The sequence below is a fragment of the Notamacropus eugenii genome, chromosome 1 (genome assembly GCF_028372415.1).
Source record: "Notamacropus eugenii isolate mMacEug1 chromosome 1, mMacEug1.pri_v2, whole genome shotgun sequence".
NCBI classification, from domain to species: Eukaryota; Metazoa; Chordata; class Mammalia; order Diprotodontia; family Macropodidae; genus Notamacropus; species Notamacropus eugenii.
In genome coordinates, this window is record NC_092872.1 from 108,046,478 (window position 1) to 108,074,416 (window position 27,939).

General features: G+C 36.9%; 1 protein-coding gene across 7 annotated transcripts in view; it reads right to left on the minus strand.

Annotated features, from left to right (window-relative positions):
• Positions 1-13,708: 13,708 nt before the first annotated feature.
• Positions 13,709-27,939, minus strand: part of AUH (AU RNA binding methylglutaconyl-CoA hydratase) — a 189,347-nt gene continuing 175,116 nt past the window's right edge. For 4 of the 7 annotated variants that reach the window (XM_072611818.1, XM_072611841.1, XM_072611822.1 and 1 more), the window contains 5 exons: positions 27,316-27,503; positions 23,463-23,817; positions 18,541-18,591; positions 15,415-15,462; positions 13,709-14,306 (listed from right to left, as the gene is read on the minus strand). In XM_072611818.1, the coding sequence (XP_072467919.1) occupies positions 14,293-14,306; positions 15,415-15,462; positions 18,541-18,591; positions 23,463-23,817; positions 27,316-27,503 (656 nt within the window). In that variant the 3' untranslated portion in view covers positions 13,709-14,292. Of the gene's footprint in view, positions 14,307-15,414; positions 15,463-18,540; positions 18,592-19,544; positions 19,600-23,462; positions 23,818-27,315; positions 27,504-27,939 lie in introns of those variants that run through there. The other 3 variants (XM_072611829.1, XM_072611855.1, XM_072611845.1) reach the window with 2 other exon arrangements.

Here is a 27,939-nt window from a genome sequence, read left to right on the forward strand (position 1 = left end):
GAAAGCTATCAAAACAGAAAAAAATTAAGGTCCTTTAATTGAGGCAAGAAAATTGCAATTTGGGACACATCATGGCACCAACACTGAAGAATCCAGAGGGGGTGGGGCTTAAATAACAACACAGAGGGAGTCTCAGGGAGGGCACAGCCTTGGTAATCCCTCACATAAGGATTTCTTGTTTTGTTTTATATGTTTTTGGTATAAACCAAAAGTGATAGGAAAGGCTGAGGGAAGAGAGGTGGGTAAAGAGGAGGAAAGACTGACATTTGGTCAGAATAGCCTGCTCAAGCTCCCAGTGTAACAGCTGGGAAACCAGTTTAGACCTGCTGGAATCATGGGGCTAATTGGGATCAGTGAGTGCAGACAGTGATGTCTGCATTCAACAGATCTGAGGCTAACTGCTTCGCAATATATATTTACACAATGCAGAAATTATGCAGATAAAAAACATAGGTTTTATTGTTATGCTTAATCATAGTTTCTTTCTTTCCTTTCTTTCTTTCTTTCTTTCTTTCTCTCTCTCTTTCTTTCTTTTTCTTTCTTTCTTTCTCTCTTTCTTTTTCTGCCTTCCCTTCCTTCCTTCCTTCCTTCCTTCCTTCCTTCCTTCCTTCCTTCCTTCCTTCCTTCCTTCCTTCCTTCCCTCCCTCCCTCCCTCCCTCAGACAAAATCTGAACCTTGAATAGCACTCTCACTAGTCTTATAGTCAAAATTACATCAGTGTGTCAGAGAAATAATTCTTTTACATATTGCAGTCTTGTACATTCACATTCCTCTGAGGCCATAAAAGTTAAAGGGAAGATAGATCCATAATCCTACGCTTACTTCAATGTCATAAAAGTTGAACAAACTTAATAAAAGTCATAATCTCATACGTCCCCTAAGGAAACAAACTTTGTCAAACGATAGGAAAACTAAATCAACTTTCAAATTAAATTGACTTCAGAGGATTCAAAATTTGACTGATTGAGGAGTTGACAAGGAGTCAGAGACAGCTGAGATTCTTCCTCTGGCTTTTTATCTAAGGAATACTTAAGAGTCAAAATACATTTTTACATCCCATAGGGTGGCTTTTGTTGCAGTGTGGGTTTTAGACTTTTAGTTAATCAAAAATTGCTGGAGGAATGACCTCTAGTTCCATAGAATAAGGAAATAAAGAAGGAAATTAAAGATTCCTATAGCTCTCTCATGACCTGTTATCTCTGGTCACTTTACTTTTGTACTGACTTACTAGCCTTGCCTGAAATGTACCCCTTTCTCACCTCCACCTCGCAGAACTTTTAGCTTTCTTCAAAGCTCCCTTACTGTCTTCTGCAGGAAACCTTCCCTGATCTTCCCATGTTCCTCCTCTTTGCCATTTGCCTTGTATTTATTTTACGTATATTTAATTCTCGCTTAGACTCTAAGCTCCTTGAAATGTTGAGACTGTTTCATTTTTGTCTTTGTAGTCACAACACTTAAAGTAGTGCCCTGCATACAGAGGGCACTTAATAAATGCTTATTGGTTCACCAAAAAGATTGTGCTCTTCTCGCAGGGACTGTGAATACTGTACAACAAGAGGCCCAATAGTATTACTTGGTTTTGGGGTTTATTATTTCTGATTTCTGCATTTCTTCTAGTTTAGGGAAGACTTAAGGGCAAAGATTCCCATTTTTTCTCTATTAGATAGATACTTCCATCAAACTTCAAAGATTTTTCTAGGTAGCCTGATTTCAAGTCAGTTAATAGTCAGTAATCATTTATTAAGCACCAGCTATGTGCTAGGAACTGCCCTAAGTTCTGGAGATACAAAGAAAGGCAAAAAAAACAACCGACAACAACAAAACCCAACAAAAAACAAATCCTGCTTTAAAAGAACCTCACAGTGTAACGAATAAAGAAAGTACACTTGTGATAAATCTGGACAAGGACCATGTGTTCCAATTTTTGGTGTCTGGTTCCGTGGATCCTCCACACCCAGCTTCGTTCCAGTCTCTGCTCAAGTTCTCCCTCCCCTAAGAAGAGGTCTTTGCTGGTTCTCCCAGTTACTAGTGCACCACTCCCCCAAACACTATAGAGTGGTTTGTGTATTTCCTACATTTACTCCTCTGTGAATACTGTATTTTACGGCATAGTCATCATACCTTTCTTCATTTTTTCAGTTCAGAAATTTAGTTTATAAACTTTCATCGCATAATCATTACATTGTATAATTCTGCTCATCAGTGGCTTAAAAGGTAAACAGAGCAATGAGCAACAATGTATTTACCAGCGGCCCCTCACTGCAAGCTGTGAGCCTAGAATTCTCAGTTCAAGTGCACTGTCAGCATTCACTTATAATGCATATCTGCAAAGAAAGGTAAATTTAGGTGGCCAGAGGGACGACCAGTTAACTTGGGGTTTACTGGTCAGATTTCTTTCTTTCTCTCTCTCTTTCTCTCTCTCTCTTTCTTTTTCTTTCTTCCCTTCCTTCCTTCCTTCCTTCCTTCCTTCCTTCCTTCCTTCCTTCCTTCCTTCCTTCCTTCCTTCCTTCCTTCCTTCCCTCCTTCCTTCCTTTCTTCCTTCCTTCCTTTCTTCTTCCTGGCTTCACAGTGATGATCAATAGCAACTGTTGCTTTTTCCCTCCCAGCTTGATTTACTTGCTTTTTCTTTTGATCATTAAAAGGTCCATTCCCTGATTACTTCTTAAAGAGGCATATTCCCTGAATGGGCGTTACCTCACTTTAAGTGAGTATTTGAATAGGCCAAGGTCTCCCATTGCATCCTGGGCCTTCTCCAGTTATCCTGATGAATATGTGATCACCAGATCCAAATGGTTCAGAAGAGGAAAATAAAGCTGGTGACCTTGCACAGCCCTCCCTCGCTCAAAACAAAATGAAATGCAAGTCAGGTCATCATTTCTCTGATGTCACGGTCCTCTTTGAAAACAAAGAACAGACACAGACACATTGCCAATAGCTGTACAACAGGAAAATCAATAGAAAGGATATGTATGATGACACACATGAATACAAATGGTTGTGAGCTATTCATCTACTAAGAGAGAGGAATGATTGCTGTATTTGCTTGCATTTCATTGGAATCCATGCAATCTCAAGAGATCTAGAGGAAGTCTCCTCTTGAGGACCTGAACAGGAAGGCATGGATCCATTGCAGATCGCACTCTTCAGTATCTGAGCAAACACTTGCATTGCCGTTGCTCTGCCCACTTTGCTGCTATTCCTTTTATTTGCTGCATAAAGAGGAAAAAAGGACTCTTTTTCCTTTCCCTTTTTCCTCACCTTTCTTAATCTCTCCTCCGCTTCTTCTTCTCCTCTGTCCAGAAACCTGGATGCCATGCCTGCACTTATGCAGCATTTAGATCAGATTGGTTCTTTTAATAGGGCAGCTAGATGGCACAGCACATAGATCATCAGGCCTCCAATCAGAAAGACTAGTCTTCCTGCATTCAAATCTGGCCTCATGCACTAGCTGTGTGACCCTCAGTTTCCTCATCCATAAAATGAACTAGAGAAGGAAATGGCAAAACCACTCCAGTATCTTTTGCCAAGAAAACCCAAAGTGGGGTCATGAAGAGTCAGGCACAATTGAACAACAATGAAGGTTCTTTAAAGGAACAAGGCATCCCTTTGGTTCTCTTGCCATTTGGGGAAACTGGCAGTGAGATTTTCTGAAGCTCCTGTTGCACTCTGGAGAATGCCTTCTTCAATTGGTGTAGCTGATTTTTCCTAGTAGCTATGGCAGTAGAGGGGAAAACAACATTTTATTTGGGGAAGGGGGAATTAATATTTTTTTTAACTTTGGAAACTGTATCTATTTATTAGCAAAGTTGTTTTTATTGTATCTTATGTTCAAGCATGTATTTAGTTTTAATCAATGAGCCTGGATTACTGAGTTGACTTGGGTTAAGTTTGGCCTAGCATATTGGTGAGATCACAGATCCATTCAAATATGAAGAATCTTCACCTGTCTTCAAAGATGTCAAAGATGACATCATTTGATCATTTCAATTGAGGGATGTATCCACATAAATGTGAAAGATTTTGTAAGTCATAGTTTTATCAGAAATACTGATGGCTTCCTTCCCTTTAATCTATTTCTTTCCTTTTTAAAGGTATTTATTTTTATTACACAAAAATTTCATGTTTTATATAATCAAATTCATCCATTTGGTGTATTATTATTTCCTGAATAAAATTTTACATTTTCATAATTGACATATTCCATTTATTTTCTTCAATTATTTAGTTATTCATGTACAGTATATTTACTTAGAACACTGATTAACTGGTTATTTATTGCAGTTAATGGATAGAAATATTTCCCACTTTTCACATATGAGGTTTGGAAAGGTGGGGGGATTTAGGGGCCCCTGAAAGAGCAGAATACAGGAGAGGGTCAACAGGAATGAATTCGCGGACTCAAGCATTCTTGAAGTCAAGGTGGCAAAGATTTATTATTGTGCTTTTCAGCGGGCAAGAGTTCTTAGTATAGGTATAGGTAAAGTTTATATAGGTTAAACTATATTAAACATGTGTCAAATATACTAACTAGATGACTGAGTGAGGGATTAGGGAGCAGTTAAGGAGTAGTCAGTTCTTAAGGGAACTTGTACTTTTAGTATATACTGCACAGGAATTTTATCCAGAGTTCACTAGGAAATAGCCCAAGGAGGGGCAACATGGAACTTTGGTTTTAGACCTACAACATCACTAAGTCCACCAATGGTCAGGGCTGACTGAGAAATGCCCACACTGCCCCCATCAATGTCTTGTTTTGACAAAATAACATAGGGAGTATACATATGTCTAAGTTTAGGAACCACATAATGAGGAGTCCAGGATGCATATAATAAGGCAGGGAGATGGTATAGAAAGTCCAGTGAGCAGTAAATATCTCTGAGTCAGTACATAGCCATTTTAGCCAGTACATAGCTAGTTCAAACTAATAAATTCTATAGGTACAGCTGGCTACTATATAGAGATAAATGTTTTCCATGCTGTCCCAGAGCTGGAGGAAAACTGCCAGGGACAGTGTTTTGAGGTTAGAGAGAAATGTGATTTTGGAATTGGGGTCCAAGCACAGGCAGCCAAGCACCCCATCATCACCACACTCTTATTCAACACACAGAATCTGAGTTCTTCTGATCCAATCCATGCCCAGATGAGAATTTCCCCCACAGTGCAATCAATAAGTGGTCACCTAGCCATTGTTTGAAGTTCTCAACTGGAGGTGGAGGGAGGTACTACTTCCCCAAACTGTCCATTCTTAAAAACCATTGCCAGTGGAATATAAGAATTAGCAGGTTGTACAAAGTTTGTATGGTTTCTGTGACAGTTTAACTAAGTCAGGAGAAGTTAATCATTAGAAGGCTGGCAACAAGTACTTCAACAGAAATAAAAAACAAATTTATTTAGTGTTTTGTATCACTATAACCTTCCTACTTATGCGATGTAAATGTATCCTCCTCCTTTACAAGGGAGGAAACTAGGGTGCTAAGACTTGCTTATTATCAGTATGGTAGTAGTTTGAGGCAGACATTTGAACTCAAGTATCCTTACTCCAAATGTAGCACTCTAACCATGTCAACCAGGGATACACTAGTAAAAGTTTTAACTGATTCTCCACACACATAGATACACAGCACTTTTAAGCTTAATCTGAATAAGCATTTTCTTAAGTCTAGAGAATAACAAAATAATAAATCAAACTCCAGTTTGTAATATTTTCTGATTTGTTATGTAAATACTCACACCAAAAATTTAATAATAGCTCTCTTGATCCAGTATGAATGGGTTCTAGCACACTCCAGATGCCAAACTACCTACTTCAATATATCAGTGATTTTTAAAATTTCATTTATGTTCATTCCATCAGTGAAGATCATAACCTATTCATTCCTTCTCATCTTGTATGACTCTGTTCATGTTCTTCCAAGAGTGTTATCTGTTTTAAAATCTTTATGAGAATTACATTCTTTCCAGTGAGAAAATTTATTTAATATTAATATCACAAATTATGTCATAAAATTCAGCACTTCTGTAAAACTTGGTTACAATAGTTCTTCCAACCCTACAGTAACCAGAATTACAGCCTTTTGAAATTCAATTTTTAGAACTGGAATTTCACTAAGCTATTGAAATAATCTGGTTTCTCTGGTACTCTGTATTTACCCTTGGTTTTTTAAAAATTTCTTTAACTTTTAAATTCTGACCTTAAAATGAAACATTTCCATATGCATAGGATGCAAAAAGATGATTGTATATGAAATTATGAATTATTTCATAACACTTTAAAACACATATATCTATATGTACATGATAAATTCCATTAAAAAACTGCCCTGCTTTTGTTTCCTTCTAAAATATCTCTGTCCTTTTCTGTGCATTGAAAAATAATGTCCTTTTTTTTAAAGCATCATTACAGCTACCTTTCCTCCCCAAATAAAAATAAAAACAAAGAAATAGGAGCAGAAAACCCATCAACCTTATAATGGATAACTGTTTACAAAGGATTTATAGCTATGTAGAAATAAGAATATTTAAGCAAAATAAATATTTATAGTGGCCCTATTCAAAAATGTATTTCTCTGCATCCTATGTCCATCACCTCTCTGTCAGGAGATGGATAATGTGATTCATCATAGGTCCTCTGGAGACCGGGTTGGTTATTGCATTGTGTTAATAATACTATTTCAAAGATGTTTTTCCTTACAATATTACTACTCATGTATGCTATGTCCTTCTAGTTCTTTTCAATTCAGTCTGCATCATTTCCTTTTACCCAGAATTCCATAAAACCATCTTTTAAAAAAATCACTTATTACAGTACATTACAATAAATTAATATCCTACAATTTGTTTAGCTATTCCTCAATTATCTAGGAAGAAATTAAAGGAATCTTTTTGGATTCTAGCTTCTCCTGCTGAAGGAGAGGTAGGGGCAGCTGATGATAAAGAAAAGTGCTGGGTCTGGAGTCAGGAAGAGTTCAAATCTTATATCAGACACTAGCTGTGTGATCCTCCATGCCTGAAATTCTCTTTCCTCATCTTCATCTCCTGACTTCCCTCAAGTCTCAGATAAATCTTACCTTCTCAGAGCCTTTCCCAAACTACCTTAATATGGGCGCATTTCCTCTGTTATTAATCTATCCTATCTTAGTACATAGTTGTTTGCATGTTTTCTTCCTCTGTTAGACTGTGAGCTTTTTGAGAGCAGCGACTGCTGCCTCTCTGTCTTTCCCCAGTATTTAACCAGTGTCTAGAACATAGTAGGCACTTAACAAATTCTTACTGACTTGACTATGTCAGCATACCATTCCCTCCAATTGTTCAAATTAAGTTTACCTGAAATTCCATCTTTATAAGAAGACTTTCTCAATCTTTATTAATTCTATTGCCTTCCTTCTGAGATTATGCACAATTTATCTTGTATATATCTTGTTTGTTCACATTGTTTGAACATTGTTTCCCTCTAGATTGTGAGTTTCTATAGGGCAGGCACAATTTTTTTGCCCTTCTTTATACCTCCAGTGCTTAGTACAGTGCCCAACACATAGTAAGTACTTAATAAATGGTTTCTTGGCTGTCTGGTAGAGTTCTCTGAAGTTTTTTTGACTATATTTCAAGTTTCTAGTCAACTCTAGTCTTTTCATCAGACATGCTTGCAAATTCTTTATCTCAATAAGGGTATATCTTTCCTCCTGTAGGATTATACTCAGTTTTGCAGGTTCTCTGTTGAAATTTTTTTTTACTTGCCTATTGGAATATTATACATTAAAATCTCACTTGGCCCACAGTAAGAAGTTGCTAGTCTTGTGTGACACTGACTGTACTTCTTTGGTACTTAAAACGTTTCTTTTTGATGCTTTTAAGTATTTTTTCTTTGATGTGAGTTCTGAATTTGGCTATGATATTGTTTTGACTTCCTTTTGTAGTCAATTTCTAGAGATCATTGGTGGATTTTTATTTTTACTTTGTCCTCTGATTGTCATAGATTTAAACAGTTTTCATTTATAATTGTTTATAAACAATTATAATTGTTCATAAACAAATTTTTGTTTTGTTTTTAAATCACTGTTTTCAGAGAGTTCAATGATTATTAAAAGATCTTCCAACCCCTTTTTCCAGGACAGTTTTTTAATCTTAAATCTATCTTAAATTATCTTGTTTTCAATTTTTAATTTTGTTTTATAATTTCTCATTATCTCATGAAATCACTAGTTACTGTTTGTACTGCTTTAATTTTTCAGGGACTGCATTTCTTGGGTTAGGTTTACCATTTCATTTTTAAATTTTATCTCTAGCTTCATTTCTGCAAGCTATCATGTTGTCATTGTGGAAAATCCATTTCTTTTTCCCTTGAATCTTTTCTTGCAGTTACAGTTGTTCCTTCTTTTTTGGAGATATCTAGATTGGCAATAATTTTTGATACAGGTCAATATTTTCTTTGATTTATTCAACTCTCCAGATTTAATTCCTGAATTGGAGCTCTGTGTCAGGACCAGCCTCCACTATGCTGCACTTGTGGGTAGAGTAGGGCAGTGCTTCTTGGTTGTATTCTGGACTGCTTTGCTGTCTTCCACCTCCCAGTGTTAGGATATCCTGGTTTTTTGAGGCTCATAGTGCAGGATATTCAGAGCTCATTCTGGCATCTCAGGAAAGAGTATTAGGAATCTCAAAGTCCTTAGGACTGGGGTTCCCAGTCTGAGCACTATGGTATAGTACTTGTTAGTTTTTTACCAGCTGTTTCTCCCTCAAACTTCCAAGGTCTCCACATTGGGACTGCCTCAGAGGAGCCCTCCATTTCTGTTAACTTCTGTTGTCCTGTTTATGGTCAACCTGGGAGATGGTGGCATTAGTATTTCTGGGATATGAGGTAGATCTTGCCCTTTCTATGGCAAGTCTATGGCTGACTTTCCATCAAGTCCTGGGGTGGAAAATGTCACTTCCTATAGTTCTATGTTAAATTTCATTATCCTTACTACATCTAGTGGGGATTTCAGGATTTTGTTGGAGTTATGTGGGAGCTGGGCTCTCTGAAGGGGTACAAAACACACAAAACCACACATCATTTGCAGCAGCTTTAGCTTTCAGGTCATCATCCAAACCCTATTCTCCATGTCCTACCACCTAATTTCTTATTGCAATTCTCTTTAATTCTTCTACCCCAAAGTCTCTAACCCTAATATTTAAGATGAAGGGAAGTTTGGTGCTTATGGAAGGCATTTCAGAAAACATGTTTGAAAGGGTGTTCAGCATTTGGTTGGGACTTTGTCTACACTGTGATCTCTGATTCTCTCACTGCCCAATTCTCTTCTGGGCCATCTCTTCTGCCCTAGCCATTCTCTCTTCTTCTACATCTTGAGCTCTATGCTGCCATTTTCTTTTGAATCCCTGGCCCCTTCATTGTATCACCAATTGTGCCTTGTCAAGCCTTAGTCTTCGGTCATTCCCACTCACGTGCTGCTGAATAAAGATGGAGAAAATCATGCAACATTCTGACTGAGCTGACTATAAATGTGTTACATAACCTCAACTGGTGCCTCACTACTGCTGGGCAATTCTTCTTTACTCAAGTCTTCATAGTGATTCTTCTAAACCTTTTCATCCTTTTTCAGACCTACCATGTTTTCTCTTCTTCCCATCCTCTCAGTTGAGAATCTTGTCTTATGTTTTACTGGAAAAAATTGAGGCTATTTGCCATGATCTCTCTTTTCTACCCCCATCCTTATTTCATCTCACTCAGATACGTTCTGCCACAATCTCCTCCATCATCCCTGTCTTACCCCAAGAAGGGGTAGTATTACCATATATGTATGTATGCATGCATGTATGGATAGCATATTTGTATCTATCTATACTCAGAGGCACAGACCATCTAATCTGCTCGATTTTTCCTGCCTGGGCTATGTTACTCCTTTTTAGGCAACTTGATGACCCTCTGCTCCTGGGAACTGATCACATTAGTTCTGGACTTAGTGCAGACACAATCAGCTTTAGCACCAACACAATGCAGAATGGACAAACTCAAGGGATCCATCAGCCCAGTCATTACAGGAGTGTGCCACCATGCCCAGACCTATTATACTTTAAAAGATGTTTTTTTAAAAAAATTCTCTAGATTACATGGATATAATTCAATAGTTGGGTCCTTTCTAGTCAATAGGAACCATCTAGTTTTAGTCAATAGCAGGCTTCTTTTGGAAACTGGAGTCTGAAACTTGTGTAGATCTCTTTCCTTAATACCTCAAAAGGCACCTAAATGATATTAAAATTAGTACTTTTCACTTCTGAAATAGATCTACGTGTTCTTTTTATTTTGTCTTTACCTTTAAATTCATAACTTGCTAAATTAATCAAACTTTTCTAGATCTAAATATATAGAGATATACTGAGACGAAATATTTATCACTTCTTTGAGAAAGATTCCATTGGACAATTTACAATTGCTCTGATTACTGGAAAAACAATACAAAATCACATTATTCTCACAACAAATAACATTAACAGAGGCCTCATAAGAAACCAAACCATTCTGACCATTTTATGGGAAGAAAAAAATATTACGAATATTTCACTGAGATATCACTTCAATTAAAAGAGGCCATGGCAAGAATTTACATATGGAATTGAACATTTTTTTCCTACCAACTTTTGAATAACTACACTGTAGTTGTTGGAACACCAAAGACCAGATTATAAATCCATCTTATGAAAACAAGCCATTTAGCTCCCATTAATTTTTTTGTTCTACTCACTAAAAATGAAAATGGCATTTTAGTACTTCATAAGACAGAAGTAAATGACCCTGAAGGCTTTAAAGTACTTTAGTTGCAAATTATCATGAAATAGTCAGTAAACAAAGCATATGCTCCACTAGACATAATAAATTTACATTTAAATATATTGCTAAATATGAATTTTAATAGCATCAATTCATATTATAGCTGAGCCACAACCACAGATCTGCATAGCTACTTATAACGAATATTGTAGAGGAATACATTTGGGAGCTGAACAAAAGTTAACAACCTAAATTTATTTAAAATAAGCAAGGTTCTGACTATAAAGTTTACCAACTATTACAATTATCAGAGAATTCTGAAAGAGTCTAATTTTCCATATCAAAAACACCAAGATAGAACACGGAAGAAGAGTACAGTATTTTCTGACTCCAAATTCTATAGTTTTAGGTAGTTTCAATGAAAAATGACTAATGCCTCTTAGGAGAGATTATTCTTCTAATAACATTTCAATTTAGTAAATTATAATAATATGATAGAAAAAGCACTGGATTTGGAGCCTTTTGAGGACCCATGTTAAAATGCTGGCTTTGCTACTTATTCCTTAAATGATTTTGGGCAAGTGACTGAGCATCAGCTTCCATATATACATACATAAATATACACATACTGAGGGGTGTGGTAGGACAGAAGTTTTATGGATGCAGCTTCCCTGACACAGGATTCTCCCACACACAAGTACCTTTGGCCATAGCTTCTCTGATGCACTTTCCTAGCTTAGTGCCAATAGAAGGCCCAAGCCATTTGAGATTTTCAGACTTGGTGGGTATCTGAAACATTAACTAGCCGGCTATACCTTGATGACTGCCTGTCACTGCAGTAGATACTTGTTGCATATCCTTACTGTGCTGGGCAAAGTAAACCTCATCTTTTATTAAATGTTCAGTGATGATTCATGAATGTCTCATTTTGTCCCTGCATCAAACCTGAACAAAGAGAGTTTGCACTAGACGAGACTCTCAGTTCCCTAAGAGCTCCAAATTTATGATCCTGTGAAAGAATCAGCATGCCAAAATTTTAGAAAGGAAAAGTCTTTAGGTATGCTTTGACATCTTAATAATGAATGGCCTTTAGCAAGATGAAAAGGAAAAATAAAGCCAAACAAATAAAACAAACCAATAAATACAAAATAGTTGGCCATCCAAAGAATATGGAGATGAAAATAAAAATTTAAGATACGTCACTTTAAGAATTTAGACTTCCTTAGTTCATAGAGTGGAAAATGGGGAACATAGTGTTGTCTATTTGGATAACACATGAGTTTCCGAGGCTTAGAAACTGATTGAAAATTATTTTACTGCTTCCTAATGTGTAAATATCCATTTTCCCTGAGCACATTTTGCATATGCTACTTCCCAAACGCTTCTTTGTGTCCTTCAAACCCATCTATCCATACTTGTCTTCTTCCCAGTTTGCTCTAGCCAGTGACAGGGTGTTGTGAACACAACCTCTCCTTTCTTCATTTATATGTTTACTTCTGGTAAAAGTAAAGCTATGATTTCATGACAGATTATTATAAAATTATATTTTTTTCTATTTTAGCTCCTTTGTGGAAGTCAGAACATATGGGTAGTGAGTAGGTAGGAATCTGTAAAGAAATAAGTCTCTTTTCTATTTCCCAACATGATCCAAGGCTAGTTGTTATGGACACATCTGGAATATTCAATTCACTCATTCAGTAATCATTTATTAGGCATCTAGTGGATAAATCCAACATATTATGTGCTCTTGGGCAAATCATTTAACTTCTAGGTGCTCTAGGACAGAGGTATCAAACTTTAGGCTTGTGTAGCCTGATGTGTGCTAGCCAAACTAGATTAGGATGCAACTGGAAAATGTTTAACAAAATAAATAAAAATACAATACAATGCAGATGATGTTAATTTGGGATTCTTTAAGTCAGTTTGTGGCCTGTAGGGATCCTTTTCTATTGGAGTTTGACACCACTGCTCTAAGAAGCTCACTACAATGATGAGTTACATTTGTACAACTTCACTTGGGAGTTGCCTAACCCAGTGAAATCAAAGGCTGTCTCTATGTGGTAAGCGGTGTGCAAGGTGCTAAAGAAAATCCTCACCTGAAAAATGAGCTGGAGAAGGAAGTGGCAAACTACTCTGACATCTTTGCCAAGAAAACCCCAAATGGGGTAATGAAGAGTCAGATATAACTGAAACAACTGAATAAGGAAAATCGTACTCTATGAATATGAAGAATACAGTGAAACAAGAAGACATGAACTGATGAAGGGTAATTAAGTATCCAGAAAAACATTACACAATGACGAGAACGATATAAATGGAAACAATGAGAAACAACAAAACTGAATGCTTTGTGATTATAGTGACTAAGCATAGCTATGAAGGAGATGAGATGGAGGGCTATGGGTGTGCAATTTCCCTTGTACTCTTTGCTACCAGGGATGGTTTTCTGGGAAATGAAGGTGATGTAAAACCAAAAAATATCAATACAAATGTGAGAGTGGGGGGAGAAGAGTATGCTGGTTCCATGCTTCTAGAAACCTTACAAAGGCCTTTGGACCTGAAATGTTTGACCGTGTTAGCTTAGTAGTGTTCATTATAGCATCACAGATCTAGAGATGAAAGGTGCCTCGGGGATGATTGAGTCAAATCCCTTCACTTTATAGATGAGAAAACTGGTACCCAGAGTGGTTAAATGGCTTGCCCAAGGTCATATAGGTATTAAGAAGGCACAATTTGAACCCAGGTCCTTGGACTCCAGACCCAGTGCTTTTCGTACTGTACCATATTGCTTTGATCATACAGCTTGAAACTGGGTAACCAACTGGTAATTTTGTCTTCTGTTTTTCTATATCCAATTTATTCCAATTCATATCTCTGAAAAGCTGATATGGAATGACTTACTCAATCAAAAACATAAAACAAAGATAATTTATAAGCAAATATAGCTTCATTTCACTACCTTTATTTGTATTTTACAACTTGAAAATTATCTTTTAATTTCTTTCTGAGCTATATGTATGCATTAACACATGTATATAAAATCTCCTTTGTAATCCTTTAAAACTTTATTTGGTATACCTCACATTTTTGGTGTACAGAAGTTCACCTTTATTTTTTTCAGTGCAGTATGACACATATATTTAACATTATTTCCTAGGCTTAGTCTATAGGAATTATTCACATTTTAAAAATTAGGAATGGAATGCCTAATAACACATGAAATTAAAAACAACAACAATCTGGCTTTGAGTTAATACATACAGTAGTCTTCATAAACTAGAATGAATGTAATAGTGTATATGCTTAAATGAAGCACGTGGATAGACACATTCCAGATGTTTAATGCATTCTATAAACAGTTTGCTTTTCATTTTGGTGGTGATATGTCCATTTGCCTCAAGATATACCAGAAGGGTACTTCCAGAAGTAGGGAGATCACATTTGAATGACAAAGCTTCTATATCTTTTATTCTCCTTTGTAACGAGGAGGCCTTTTTTCTTTAAAAGCCAGAAGACCTTCAAGTCTGTCTTTAGTTGAAATAGTCTAAGAACAAAAAAATAAAGTGTAAGTGCTAGAATGACACATCAAAGAGAAAAATACATAAACTCTATGGTTTTTTAAACAAGTTATAGATCATAAAATTCACATGAGAAGAAAAGCAAAGAAAAATACAATAATAATTTTCAAAACTCTCTGTTATTCCCCCTTCACGTACAGTTTGAGTGATTTTCCCCCACTTTGGTATATGAAAATGTCTATTTCTAAATTATTCAAGAAATAACAAGTACTTACTAAGCAGGTGAAAGTTACATTTTAGAACAACACAAAAATATATTTTGCTTTTTTAGTAAGTGCAGACATGACCTAAAATGAATTTAAACTTTGTGGATAAAAATGATAAAAACTCACATGATATATACACTGCACCTAATGCCAAAGTAAATATACTATTTCAAATAGTTACTTCAAGAGGTTGGGACTCAGAATTCAGAAGATATTAACTAGGTAGATAACTAATTTCAAAATTCTGAATTTTGCTTAAGGACCAATCAATACTTAGGTGTAGGACAATCGTGTCAGACTCAGATAGAAACAGATCTCTGACAGCTACATATTGGTTTAAAAAAACCACAAATTAACATTATCAATGTTACATTGTATTTTTATTTATTGTGTTGGACATTTCCCAATTACATTTTATCTTGTTCTCCCCAGTACTGGGAACACAGGCTTCAGGCTCTGCTTGCCTTGGGTTTGAGACCTCTGGTATAGGATAAGAGCTGCATTAGCCTAAACTACCAGGTTACTGTTACAAACACACAGAACACCAATGTAAATATTTAAGAAGTTTTCATAACTAACAAAATCTAGCAAAGACAACTGGTCCAATTTGGGGGACAAAGGAATTCACTGGTAATACAAAAGTACTAAAAAGCGTTTATTTTAATCCATCTTTCCACAACTCTTGTTGGAGCTATTCATATCAAATTAACAAACATAATAAAAATATACTATGAGCCAAGAACTATGGTAATTACTGGGGTTAAACGGGGAAAAAATGAAATCCCTGCCCTCTAGAAGTTTACATTCTATTATTGTTAAATATGATTTTTAGAAATTTATTGAAATGTAATTTAACTTTAAAAATTACCTGGGCATAACAAGCTTCTTCTATTGCTAAACCTGTGACTAAATCCACCTAGGGAAAAAAGATATTACTTATTTTGGAAAGAAAACAACTTACATGACACACATACTATGTAACCCAATTATTTTAACCTCCCAGAATCAGAACCACAGGTATTTGGGGAACACATGAGAAACATCTTTGGATTTTCAAAAGGTAACTGTTGTGCAAACATTAGACATTCTATTTACTAAAATAATCTTTTAAAAACAAGCTCCCTTTTCTCCTCTGAACCTGTAAAGATAACAGTTATATATTTTCTTGGTCCTAGAAGGAAAGGATTTCTCTTTATCTCTTCTCACAATTTAACTCACAGAATGCCCTGTGTGAATAGAGAGAGAGAGAGAGAGATGCAAGAGAGAGAAATAGTAAGATATTGGCAAGTCAGTGAATATGTGAAATTAGTGGAAGGGGAGAATAGAGGGTAACAGGGAAGTTGAGAACCTGTAAGACTGATGGTACCCTTGATAGAAATAAGGATTTTCAAAGGAGGGGTGACATTGGGAAGAAAGACAAGATCTACAACATGATTCACTCTATTCTACTACTCACCAGACACTGCCTAGAAACCCAGAGCTATCCACGGGGTAACCATCACAGCCTCTGGGGCCAAGGTTTGAGTTTGCTACAAGGAATGAGAGAATTTTCTTAAAGGAGGCTCCTGTGGGTTCCTGAGTGTGTGTGTGTGTGTGTGTGTGTGTGTGTGTGTGTGTGTGTGTGTGTTCGTCCTTTGTTGCCAAAGAAGACCACGCCATCAGAGAAATGATGACATGACCTGCACTTGACTTTGAGTGAGGGAGGGCTGTGCAGGTCACCAGCCTCACTTCTCCTCCAGTGCCATCTGAATTCAGTGACCAGATATTCATCAGGATGACTGGAGATGACCCAGGATGTGGCAGTTGGGGTTAAGTGACTTGCCCGAGGTCACACAGCCAGTGAGTGTCAAGTGTCTGAGGTGAGATTTGAACTCAGGTTCTCCTGACTCCTACACTGGTGCTCTATCCACTGTACCAAAAAGCTGCTCTGGGTTCTTGAGTAGTGACTAGGTTATATCTATTCTGAGGGACTGGAGCCTGATACAAAAGTGGAGAGACTGAGAGCCTACACAATGATGGAAGCAAAAATGGATAGGAAAGGAAAGAATTGGGCAGTATGGGTGATAACAGGTAAAGGGGTTGCTGAGGCTGACTATTTGTGAGAAAAGCGGGAATGCAATTCATCTTCTCACCTTCTCAACTGACTACACACTCTCTCAGGTCCATGAGTCACTCCACAGTCTCCAGAGGATAAGTTCATTACATGTTTACTACGTGAACTAGAAATGCTATACAAAACAGTCATTGATCTATCAAAGAGCATACCAATAGAGACAGCATGGAAATATTTGTGTGTGTGTGTGTGTAAATAAATATCCTATACGTGTGTGTATATACATATATGTATGTGTGTATGTATGTATGGAGAGAGAGAGAGAGAGAGAGAGAGAGAGAGAGAGAGAGAGAGAGAGAGAGAGAGAGAGAGAGAGAGGATGGAAAGCAATTGTAGAAGGAAAAGCCCTAGAACTTGAGGGTGGGTAACACAAGTAAGGGCCACAAGCACAAGGGAGGATTTGAGCTGAGTTTTGAAGGAAATGAGGGAAAACAAGGGGTAGTCAGGGTGAGGAGCAAGGTATCACTGGGCTGAGTATGATTACTGAGGGTCATTACCACCAAATTAAAGGCAGCACCAACCCTAACCTCAGAAGAATCAAACCAACAGACAGAGCCACGACAAGAATAGTCCCATATTTTTCTAAACAGCAAATCGCTGTATTAAGTGATAATTTTCTTTATCCTTTTATATTTCATTTAGACACAAAAGGTACTTCCCAAACATTTAAATAACTCCTCCCCACAGGTTCTACAGAATATGATTTCCCAAGAAAAGATTAGACTAAACTGCCTAACACATTCGTGGTGATTACGTCTAATAATGAATTCATGTTATTATTCACTTTTCTGGTTTAACAGCATTTAACAAAAAAGAACCAACACTATGTTTTATTTGACCTGAATTTTGCAACAAGATATAAATTTTTTCCAACTTATTTAGTTTTCAATATTCACTTCCATAAGTTTTATAGTTTCTCCCCCTCCCTGCCACCTCCCCGCCAAGACAGCATTCAGTCTGATATGGGCTCTACACATACATTCCTGTCAAATACATTTTCACATTGGTCTTGTTGCATAGAAGAACTACAATGAATGGGAGAAACCATGAGAAAGAAAAAAACAAAATAAAATGAAACAAAAAAGAAAACAGTCTGCTTCATTCTGCATTCCAATCCCAGAGTTCCTTTTCTGGGTGTGGATGGCATTTTCCACCACGATTCCTTTGGAACTGCTTTAGGTCCCTGCATTGCTGAGAAGAGGTAAGTCTATCAAAATCAGTCATTGCACACACAGGATTTTCTGAAGTCTTCCTGTTCATCATTTCTTATAGCCTAACAGTATTCCATTACATTCATATACCACAACTTATTCAGCCACTCCCCACTGATAGGCATGCCCTCAATTTCCAATTCTTGGCCACCAAAAAAAGAACTGCCATAAATATTTTTGTATACTTGGGTCCTTTTCCCATTTTTATAATCTCTCTGGGATAGAGCCCTAGAAGAGGTATTGCTGGGTCAAAGGGTATGCACATTTTTATAGGCCTTTGGGAACAATTTCAAATCACTCTCCAGAATGGCTGGATAAGCTCACAGCTACATCAACAATGAATTAATGTGCCAACTTTCCCACATCTTCTCCAACATTTATGATTTTCCTGTTTTGTCATGCTAGCTAATCTAATAGGTATGATATGGTACCTCAGAGTTATTTTGATTTGCATCACTCTAATCAACAGTGATTTAGAGCATTTTTTCATATGAACATAGCTAGCTTTAATTTCTTCCTCTGAACAATGCCTGTTCATATCCTTTGGTTATTCATAATTGAACTAGATATAATTTCAAAATCTATAAATAACTTATACACCTTAAAAAATATGTTATTTTAATCCTCTTTAAACTCTTTTCCACAACAACAAAGGTTCCAATGAACTTACCTCCATGCCTTGATTGATGGCTAGTTTTGCCACTCTCATTGCTACAGGCCCCTAAAATTCATAAGAAAAAGAGATTTTGGATGCCTATTTATGCAAATGAATCTGTTGCATACCTAGCATAATGCAGAACTCCCTTCAATCACATCTGAGTCATACACCACAGTAATACTCGTGAGATACTGAAAGTAGATTGTAGATTTCATTAATTACACATATTCACAAAGATCTAATAAAAAAACCACTTAGATCCAAACATTAACATTGTGATGTTAATAGTTACAATTATTTAGATGTAATGTTATTGCTATATTAAATTTAAAAAAATTTGTACCAATAAAAAACTTAGAAAGGAGGTCAAAAAGATAGAATTTAGGCATATTTCACCACAATAGTAATAGCTCACTTTTATTTGGCATTCTTCCTCTCCATTATCATGCATACTGAACTAGGTATATTAATAAAAATAAATACTATCAGCACACATTGTCCTAACATACTACATAAACAAGTTAGTGAGAGTAAAAAATGGAGAATGGCTAGAAATGCTCTTTTATAGCACTCAAAGTATCACTATATTCTTTACGGAAGTCTAATTTGCTTACTACCATGTAAATAGAACTGAGGAAGAAACTGCCCGTGTGTGTGTGTGTGTGTGTGTGTGTTTTTAATGGGTTAAAGATTATTTATGAGTGATCAAGTAACTTGTGATCTACTTGTATCTTTTGCGAACACTTAAAGAATTCGCTAGAAAAGAAGGTCTTCTAGAAGTTTTTTGTGAATCCATTATTACAGGTCATGCTAATTAGATTCTCTTTAAGTATCAAATATCTAAAACAATATTTTCAAAGATACTTTGATACTTTCCTGATGCAATGCTATTTGGATGAGAAGCAGCTTTGGAAAGAAGACCTATATTCAAATTCCACCTTGACAAGTGACAATTAGCAAGACTTTAAGGGAAAGTCTCAATCTCTCTGAACTTCATTCTGCTGTCTATGACTTACCTAACAATTTAGAGAGGAGGTGCTATTCTGCTTTAGATGAAGGGAATTCCCACACCTGCAAATCAGATTCTTAACTGTAGTTATAAGTTGAATACAACTTGTCTCAGTATCTGTTAGATTTTCTTATGAATAGGATTTCTGATTTAAGAGAGATACATGCTAAATATATTAGCCAAATCATTTTTCCAGGAATGATTTAATAATTATCTCTTCTTATTTCAGTACAAAACTAAAGGAAAGTAATCTTTATTCCCTTTAATCATCCTTTCCTTACTTCACTATCATAACTTTCAAACTCTTTATATTTTATACAAAAATGTTTTACCATAAAAGCTTTTTTAAAAAAATCTGCTCTGAAATCATGCCTGATTTAACTTCCACTATAAACGAACCTAAACTCCAACTAATCATATATTCTTTTCTATTCTCAGGTGTAAAATGAGAATTTTAGACACTTTGGGCTCAGCCAATATAGCAATTAAATAGATGAACACTATCTCTAAAAAGATTTATCTATTACTTAAAAGAATAATCATCAAGAATAAACTATTGTTTCTCCATATTCCATCTCAAATTTCATTTAGTAACATTTATAAATACCATCTTTATAAATTTATAAGTTTTTCAAAGTCTTCTTTCTAACCTTCCCTGGAACATAAGTCTTGCGAAGAAACTCAGAAAACAAGAAAAATATAAAACAGCCTAAATCTGAAAGCATGCCTTTACCTTGAGCAGTTGTAGTTCCAAAGCAGGAAAAAAAACCATGCAAAATATATTAGGGGACAGATGATTCTAGGAATCATGTAGTTTTTAGATTGTCTATAAATGTTAACTGATTCTATTTCTAAACATGGGATCTTTTTCACTGATCAACAAATGAATGTATTACAGGAGATAACAACTCATATAAACTTGGATATTTTCAATAAATGGAAAGATACTTTGAATTAGATTTCTTTGAAAAGAAAATAAAGGAACTGGCATACTAGGTTTTATCATGCAACCAAAGGCAACAAGAAATGTCATTTTATGGCTCATTAGTGCTTCTTCTATGCAAGACTCATGACAAACATAGGCAAAAGAAAGCTACCATGAAGATAACTGCAGCTTATATGTCAACATTTATTGAAGAAAATATGGAGGTAGAGAAATTCTAAGAAAAACTTGAGAGTGAAGAGGGATAGGAGTTGATGAGCACCAAATAGCATTATAAAAATTAAACAACTTGTATTTTAATAAGTAGTAATAAGTAGTTAATAAGTAGTAAATGACTAACTGCTGATATGAGCATCATTTTAAAGTTAGTTGTCCTTCCAGCTGTCTGTTATTAGATCATTGACTTTCTAGAGCAAGTATAAAAACCAATTCCAAATGAGAAAAATAAAATGAGATGATAAAGTATGCAACAAAACCAACTCGAAATGTATCTATTTATTTTTTCCAATGTTTATTTTTTTTTATTTTTTAATTAAATTTATTTATTTAACTGTTAACATTCATTTTCACAAGATTTTGGGTGACAAATTTTCTCCCCTTTTATCCCCTCCCCCCCCAAACACCAAGCATTCTAACTGCCCCTATGACCAATCTGCTCTATCTTCTATCATCCCTCTCTGCCCTTGTCTCCATCTTCTCTTTTGTCCTGTACGGCCAGATAGCTTTCTATACCCCTTTACCTGTATTTCTTATTGCCTAGTTGCAAGAACAATACTCAACAGTTGATCCTACCACTTTAAGTTCCAACTTCTTTACCTCCCTCCCTCTCCACCCCTTCCCTTTGGAAGGCAAGCAATTCAATATAGGCCAAATCTGTGTAGTTTTGCAAATGACTTCCATAATAGTTGTGTTGTATAGGACTAACTAGATTTCCCTCCATCCTATCCTGTCCCCTATTCTATTCTCTTTTGATCCTATCCCTCCCCATGAGTGTCGACCTCGAATTGCTCTCTCCTCCCCATGCTCTCCCTTCTATCATCCCCCCCACCCTGCTTGTCCCCTTGTCCCCCACTTTCCTGTATTGTAAGATAGGTTTTCCTACCAAAATGAGTGTGCATTTTATTCTTTCCTTTAGTGGAATGTGATGAGAGTAGACTTCATGTTTTTCTCTCACCTCCCCTCTTTATCCCTCCACTAATGAGTCTTTTGCTTGCCTCTTTTATGAGAGATAATTTGCCCCATTCAATTTCTCCCTTTCTCCTCCCAATATATTTCTCTCTCACTGCTTGATTTCATTTTTTTTTTAAGCTATGATCCCATCCTCTTCAATTCACTCTGTGCACTCTGTCTCTATGTATGTGTGCGTGTGTGCATGTGTGTGTGTATAATCCCACCCAGTACCCAGATACTGAAATTTCAAGAGTTACAAATATTATCTTTCCATGTAGGAATGTAAACAGTTCAACTTTAGTAAGTCCCTTATGACTTCTCTTTGCTGTTCACCTTTTCATGGTTCTCTTCATTCTTGTGTTTGAAAGTCAAATTTTCTTTTCAGCTCTGGTCTTTTCATCAAGAATGCTTGAAAATCCTCTATTTCATTGAAAGACCAATTTTTCCCCTGAAGTATTATACTCAGTTTTGCTGGGTAGGTGATTCTTGGTTTTAGTCCTAGTTCCTTTGATTTCTGGAATATCCTATTCCATGCCCTTCAATCCCTTAATGTAGAGGCTGCTAGATCTTGTGTTATCCTGATTGTATTTCCACAATACTTGAATTGTTTCTTTCTAGCTGCTTGCAATATTTTCTCCTTGACCTGGGAACTCTGGAATTTGGCCACAATGCTCCTAGGAGTTTCTCTTTTTGGATCTCTTTCAGGCTGTGATTGGTGGATTCCTTGAATACTTATTTTGCCCTCTGGTTCTAGAATCTCAGGGCAGTTTTCCTTGATAATTTCATGAAAGATGATGTCTAGGCTCTTTTTTTTGATCATGGCTTTCAGGTAGGCCCATAATTTTTAAATTGTCTCTCCTGGATCTATTTTCCAGGTCAGTTGTTTTTCCAATGAGATATTTCACATTATCTTCCATTTTTCCATTCTTCTCGCTATGTTCTGTGATATCTTGCTTTCTCATAAAGTCCTTAGCCTCCATCTGTGCCATTCTGATTTTGAAAGAACTATTTTCTTCAGTGAGCTTTTGAATCTCCTTTTCCATTTGGCTAATTCTGCTTTTGAAAGCATTCTTCTCCTCATTGGCTTTTTGAACCTCTTTTGCCAATTGAGTTAGGCTAGTTTTCAAGGTGTTATTTTCTTCAACATTTTTTTGGGTCTCCTTTAGCAGGGAGCTGATCTGCTGTTCATGCTTTGACTTCATGTCTCTCATTTCTCTTCCCAGCTTTTCCTCTACCTCTCTAACTTGATTTTCAAAATTCTTTTTGAGCTATTCCATGGCCTGAGCCCATTGGGTGGGCTGGGACACAGAAGCCTTGATTTCTGTGTCTTTGCCTGATGGTAAGCATTGTTCTTCCTTATCAGAAAGGAAGGGAGGAAATGCCTGTTCACCCAGAAAGTAACCTTCTATAGTCTTATTTCTTTTCCCTTTTCTAGGCATTTTCCCAGCCAGTGACTTGACCTCTGAATATTCTCCTCACACCCACCTCCCCTCCTGATCCTCCCAGCCAAAGTTTGGGGTCTGAGATTCAAATGCTGCTTCCAGCCTTAAGGCTTTTGGCGGGGGCAGGGCTGCTATTCAGTGTGAGATTAAGTTCAGGTGCTGAGGTTGGGGCAGGGCCGCCTCTCAGGCTCAGTTCCCTCAGGGGGTTTATGCACAGACCTTCCACAATGGATCCAGGCTCCTGCCCCCTTGGGGAGCCCTGGTCTGCAGCCGCCTCTCAGCTTCTACCTCCCGGGGGGGGCCTGAGTTATGGGGGCACCCCACTCCCCTCTCAACCCACCAAAGAGACTCTCTCACCGACCCCCGTCACCTGTGGGTGGAGGGACTTGTGCGGCCGCTGGAGATGCCGTCCCTGAAGCCTGCTCGGATCTGTACCTCTTGGTGCCGCGGCCGTGGCAGGTCTGGGCTGGGCTCCGCGTCTGCAGCGCGACGGACCTTTTGCGAGAGGTTTGCAGGTCCCTCTGTGGGTGGAGGGACCCGCGTGGCCGCTGGAGATCCCGTCCCTGAAGCCCGCTCGGATCTTTTCCTCTCGGTGCCGCGATTGCGGCAGGGCTGCACTCAGCTCCCAGTCCCGGCACCCAGTCCGCAGCGCGAAGGACCCCCCACGAGAGGTTTGCAGGTCTCTCCGGAACAGAAATCTCCCTCGTTCCAATGTTCTGTGGCCTCTGGGTGCAGAATTCACCGTGAGTTACTTCCCTGTAGCCGTTCTATGGGTTGTGGGTTCGGAGCTATGTGTATGTGCGTCTTTCTACTCCGCCATCTTGGCTCCGCCCCCCAAATGTATCTATTTAACAAGCTATTGATGCCAAAAAATATGAAATGTATTAAAGAATGGATATTGATAGAGACTACCATCACTTCTTAAAGAATTCAAAGGATGTAAACTGGTGGTAAAATGATGGGTAAAGCATATTATTCTAGAAGCTGCCTCTTCCAGCAAACATGGCAGAAAAGGGCAAGAAGAATTTAGAGTATGAACTCATTTGTAAAACCTTATGGAGGAAAATTGTTAGGCTTCCTCTAAGGAAAAAAAAATTCTTAATTTTTTTCCTCAAACTTCCTTTTAAAAAAATTAGAACTATCCAAAAATTGAATAGGTTGCTTCAATGAAGCAGTGGGCTTCCCCATCACTGGAAGTCTAAAAAGGCTAGATGACCACTTGTCAGGTATGTTGTAAAAAGGATTCTTCATGACCAATGAATTTATTTCCAACTCTGAAATTTTGCATGTGAAGATAATGAACAAAATAGTCCTTAAAGATAGCAAGCAGTAATGAAGAAGAAAAACAACTTTGCAGAAACTTCAGAGAGACAAATAAGTTATACTGAGGGTCCAATTTAATCCCTAGATTAAACTGGAAGGACAACAGATGAAATGTGAAACAAATCTATAAAGATTTTTATAACAAAGTTTTCACCACAAAAGACAATACAACTACCACATTTAGATTTTAACATTAGTTTTCTTTATGCAGTATGAGTTAGTAAGAATGCTAATAAGAAAACAGATGAGAAGAAAAAGCTAAACTGGATCAAGTATAATTTAAAGATATTTCTTGTGGAGGTGAATTGATGCTAGTGCCTGAAGAAAATCACCTTAATCTTACAAAAAAGACATACACCCCTCCCAGCATATAGCTACTAATCCATATTTTCCCACTTCTACAAATTGTGTATAAAAATACTCTATACATAACTTTAGGGCATCCTCACTGACAGAATGAAGAGGAAATGGTCCCTTGAACTCAATAACTTGTAAAATACTAAGTGAGAATAGGTATGTATACAAATAACTAAAAAAAAAACAAGCATGTGATTGTAGTGGCCCAATGTTTATAGAACTTTAGAGGAAAACCTCATTGAGGATGTATCATTTAAGTTGAACCATGAAAACACAGATAGTATTTTTAAGAGGATAAAATGTAATTGAGGATAGTCCATTAGATGCAGCAGCATGGCACAGTGTGTAGAATGCTGGACTTGGAGTACTAAAGAAGTGAGTTAAAATCCTACTTCTGACATTTGCTAGCTATATGGCCATAGATTTAGCCTTTCTTAGTCTATTTCTTCATCTGTAAAATGGGGGTGATAGTATTGAAATAGTACTTACCTGAAGAAACAGGATGGCACAAAGGCTAGAGAACCAGACTCAGAGTCAGTAACACTTGGGGTTTAATTCTGCTTCTGACAACATGGAGTTGTGAGACTGTGGACAAGTATGTCATTTAATCTCTTTGCCCAAACAACTCGTTATGACATCCCTCTCCAGTCTCTACTGCTAATCTCCACAGATCTTTCTCTACCATGACACAGAAACCTCTTTAAAAGCTAACTTCATTCCTGGACTACTTCTTTCACTGGAAGTACTTTCTTCCTCTGAGGATGCCTCTTCTTATTGGATGTTCCCTCCCATAATCACCAGTTTGAGAAGGAGAGCTAGGCCAAAGAAATCTTCCTCCCTCTCTGCTGACTCATTGCCAGAGCACTTTCTCAACCATGCTTCCAAGATGGATATCTTCAGACCTCTCCTCACCTGTTACGTATTATCTTCCCACATTATAATGTAAGTTTCCTGAGGGCAAGGACTGTCTCTCTTCTTGTGCTTGTATACCTAGGGCTTAGCATAGTGCCTGGCACATAATAAGCACTTAATAAATGCCTGCTGACTGAGCAAGTAAACTCATAGAGGCAGTATGTTTCTTCCCTCAGATCTGTTACTTATACCCTTGGTCCTTCCACAAAAAGTTTTCTGCTTTAAAGGGCTGTTGAGGCTCAAAATTAAGAAACGCACTTTGAACATTTCAAGGCATTACATATTATCATCAATTATTGCCATTCAGGGTGAAGGAAAAAGCATCAAGAGAAAGCACGGAGGTGGGGATGCAGGTAGACTCTGGGGGATAGCTAGGTAGTCTGTTTTTTCTATCGTCAAAATACACGTGAGGAGAAAGAGTAAGAAAGTTAGAAAAGCAGGCTGGGGTTAATTATGGAGGCCTTTATACAGCCATCTGAGGATAACTAACTCTATTTGTTAGATGCAGGAAAACTCTGAAGATTCCTTATCAATAGGAGCAAAGCAAGTATGTAAGGGAAAGAGTAAACCCCTAGAAAGACCAAGGAAGGAAACAATTTATCAAGGAACGATGTGTGTGTGCTCGTCCTTCGTTGCTGAAGAAGACCAGGCCATCAGGGAAATGAAGACATGACTTGCACTTGACTTTGTTTTGAGTGAGGGAGAGCTGTGCAGGTCACCAGCCTCACTTCTCCTCCAGAGCCATCTGGATCCAGTGACCAGATAGTCATCAGGATGACTGGAGATGACCCAGGCTGAGGCAGTTGGGGTTAAGTGACTTGCCCAAAGTCACACAGCTAGTGAGAGTCAAGTGTCTGAGGTGAGATTTGAACTCAGGTGCCTCTTACTCCTGCCCTGGTGCTCTATCCACTGCACCACCTAGAAGGAAGAAACTTCTTCCTCAGAGACTGTAGTGAAGTAATATATGAAACTGGAGACAATCAGTTTTGAAAAATCATTTAGTGGACTGTGACAAATCTTTCTTTTTAGTGTCAGGTTTTGAAACATTTACAATTTCTGTAAACACAGAAGAGAGAAGTCACTTTAGAGAGTGTGCAAAATAGTGACTGTATCAACAAAGTCATATACTATAAGAAGTAAAATCAGATATGTTCAGTTACTTTAAAAACTGAATACTTAAAATGTAATATTATTAACTAAATTAAGTATTATTAATAATATTAATATTTGAATATGATGCTAACAAAACCCTAAGAACCAATTAAAGAATTAATGAAATTCATCATGAGTAGAACGAGATATTAAACTAGTTAATGTAAGTTCCCAAATCTAGTTTTATCTTAAGTTTTACTAAAAATCATTTCTTCTGTTTATGAAAATGAGAACAATATGTTAAAGGAAAGTATGAGGTATGTATACTGAATAATGAGGGGAAAAATTAAAGAGCAAGATAGAAAACCAAAATGGAAAGAAATGTATTTTTTTTTTAAGATTAACACATCATTTATTTCACAACTTAAAAGAACTTTTCTTTTAGGGTGTTCACATTCCCAGTAAATTTGTTTACTACTTTTGTTAACCATTTTATCAATCTACTCAACAACAGGATAAAAGACTATAATCAGACATACCTGAGGTAAAAATTCTCTTGCTAAGGCTAATGCCTTTCTGTAGGCAGCATCCCCTGTTTCATTTTGTTCTAAAACATGGCTGATCAATCCTATTGATTTTGCTTCCTGGCCATCTAATACACGAGCAGAGAAGATCATTTCTTTTGCCAGAGCCATGCCAATGACACGAGGTAATCTTTGTGTTCCTCCTGAAACATGAATAAAACAGAAAAATGCAAGCAATGATTTAACACAAGTTTTTAAATGTAACAGTGGACAACTCCAATTTTTAATATAAAATTTTCATTGATATTTTCTGTTTCCAGCTCTCCCTCACCTCCAAAATGTCCCTTCCATCTCTATTACTAAGATAATTGTCCTTCCTGAAAAGGAATTTTCCTTTAAAGAGAAAAAAAAGTTTTACAAAACAAGTCAACACATGGTGGTTAAGATTTGGAAGAAATTCCATGCAAAGGTGAGAAATACGTATACTTTTTATGACTCCCATTTATTAGACAATAGGTTTATTATACTGAATTTTTTTCAAACATTCTATACATATATTTAACTTCTTTCTTTGTTTACATATTTTTTATGTTTGCCTAAATGGGAAAAAAACACCTTAAGGTCTGCAACAATTACTGT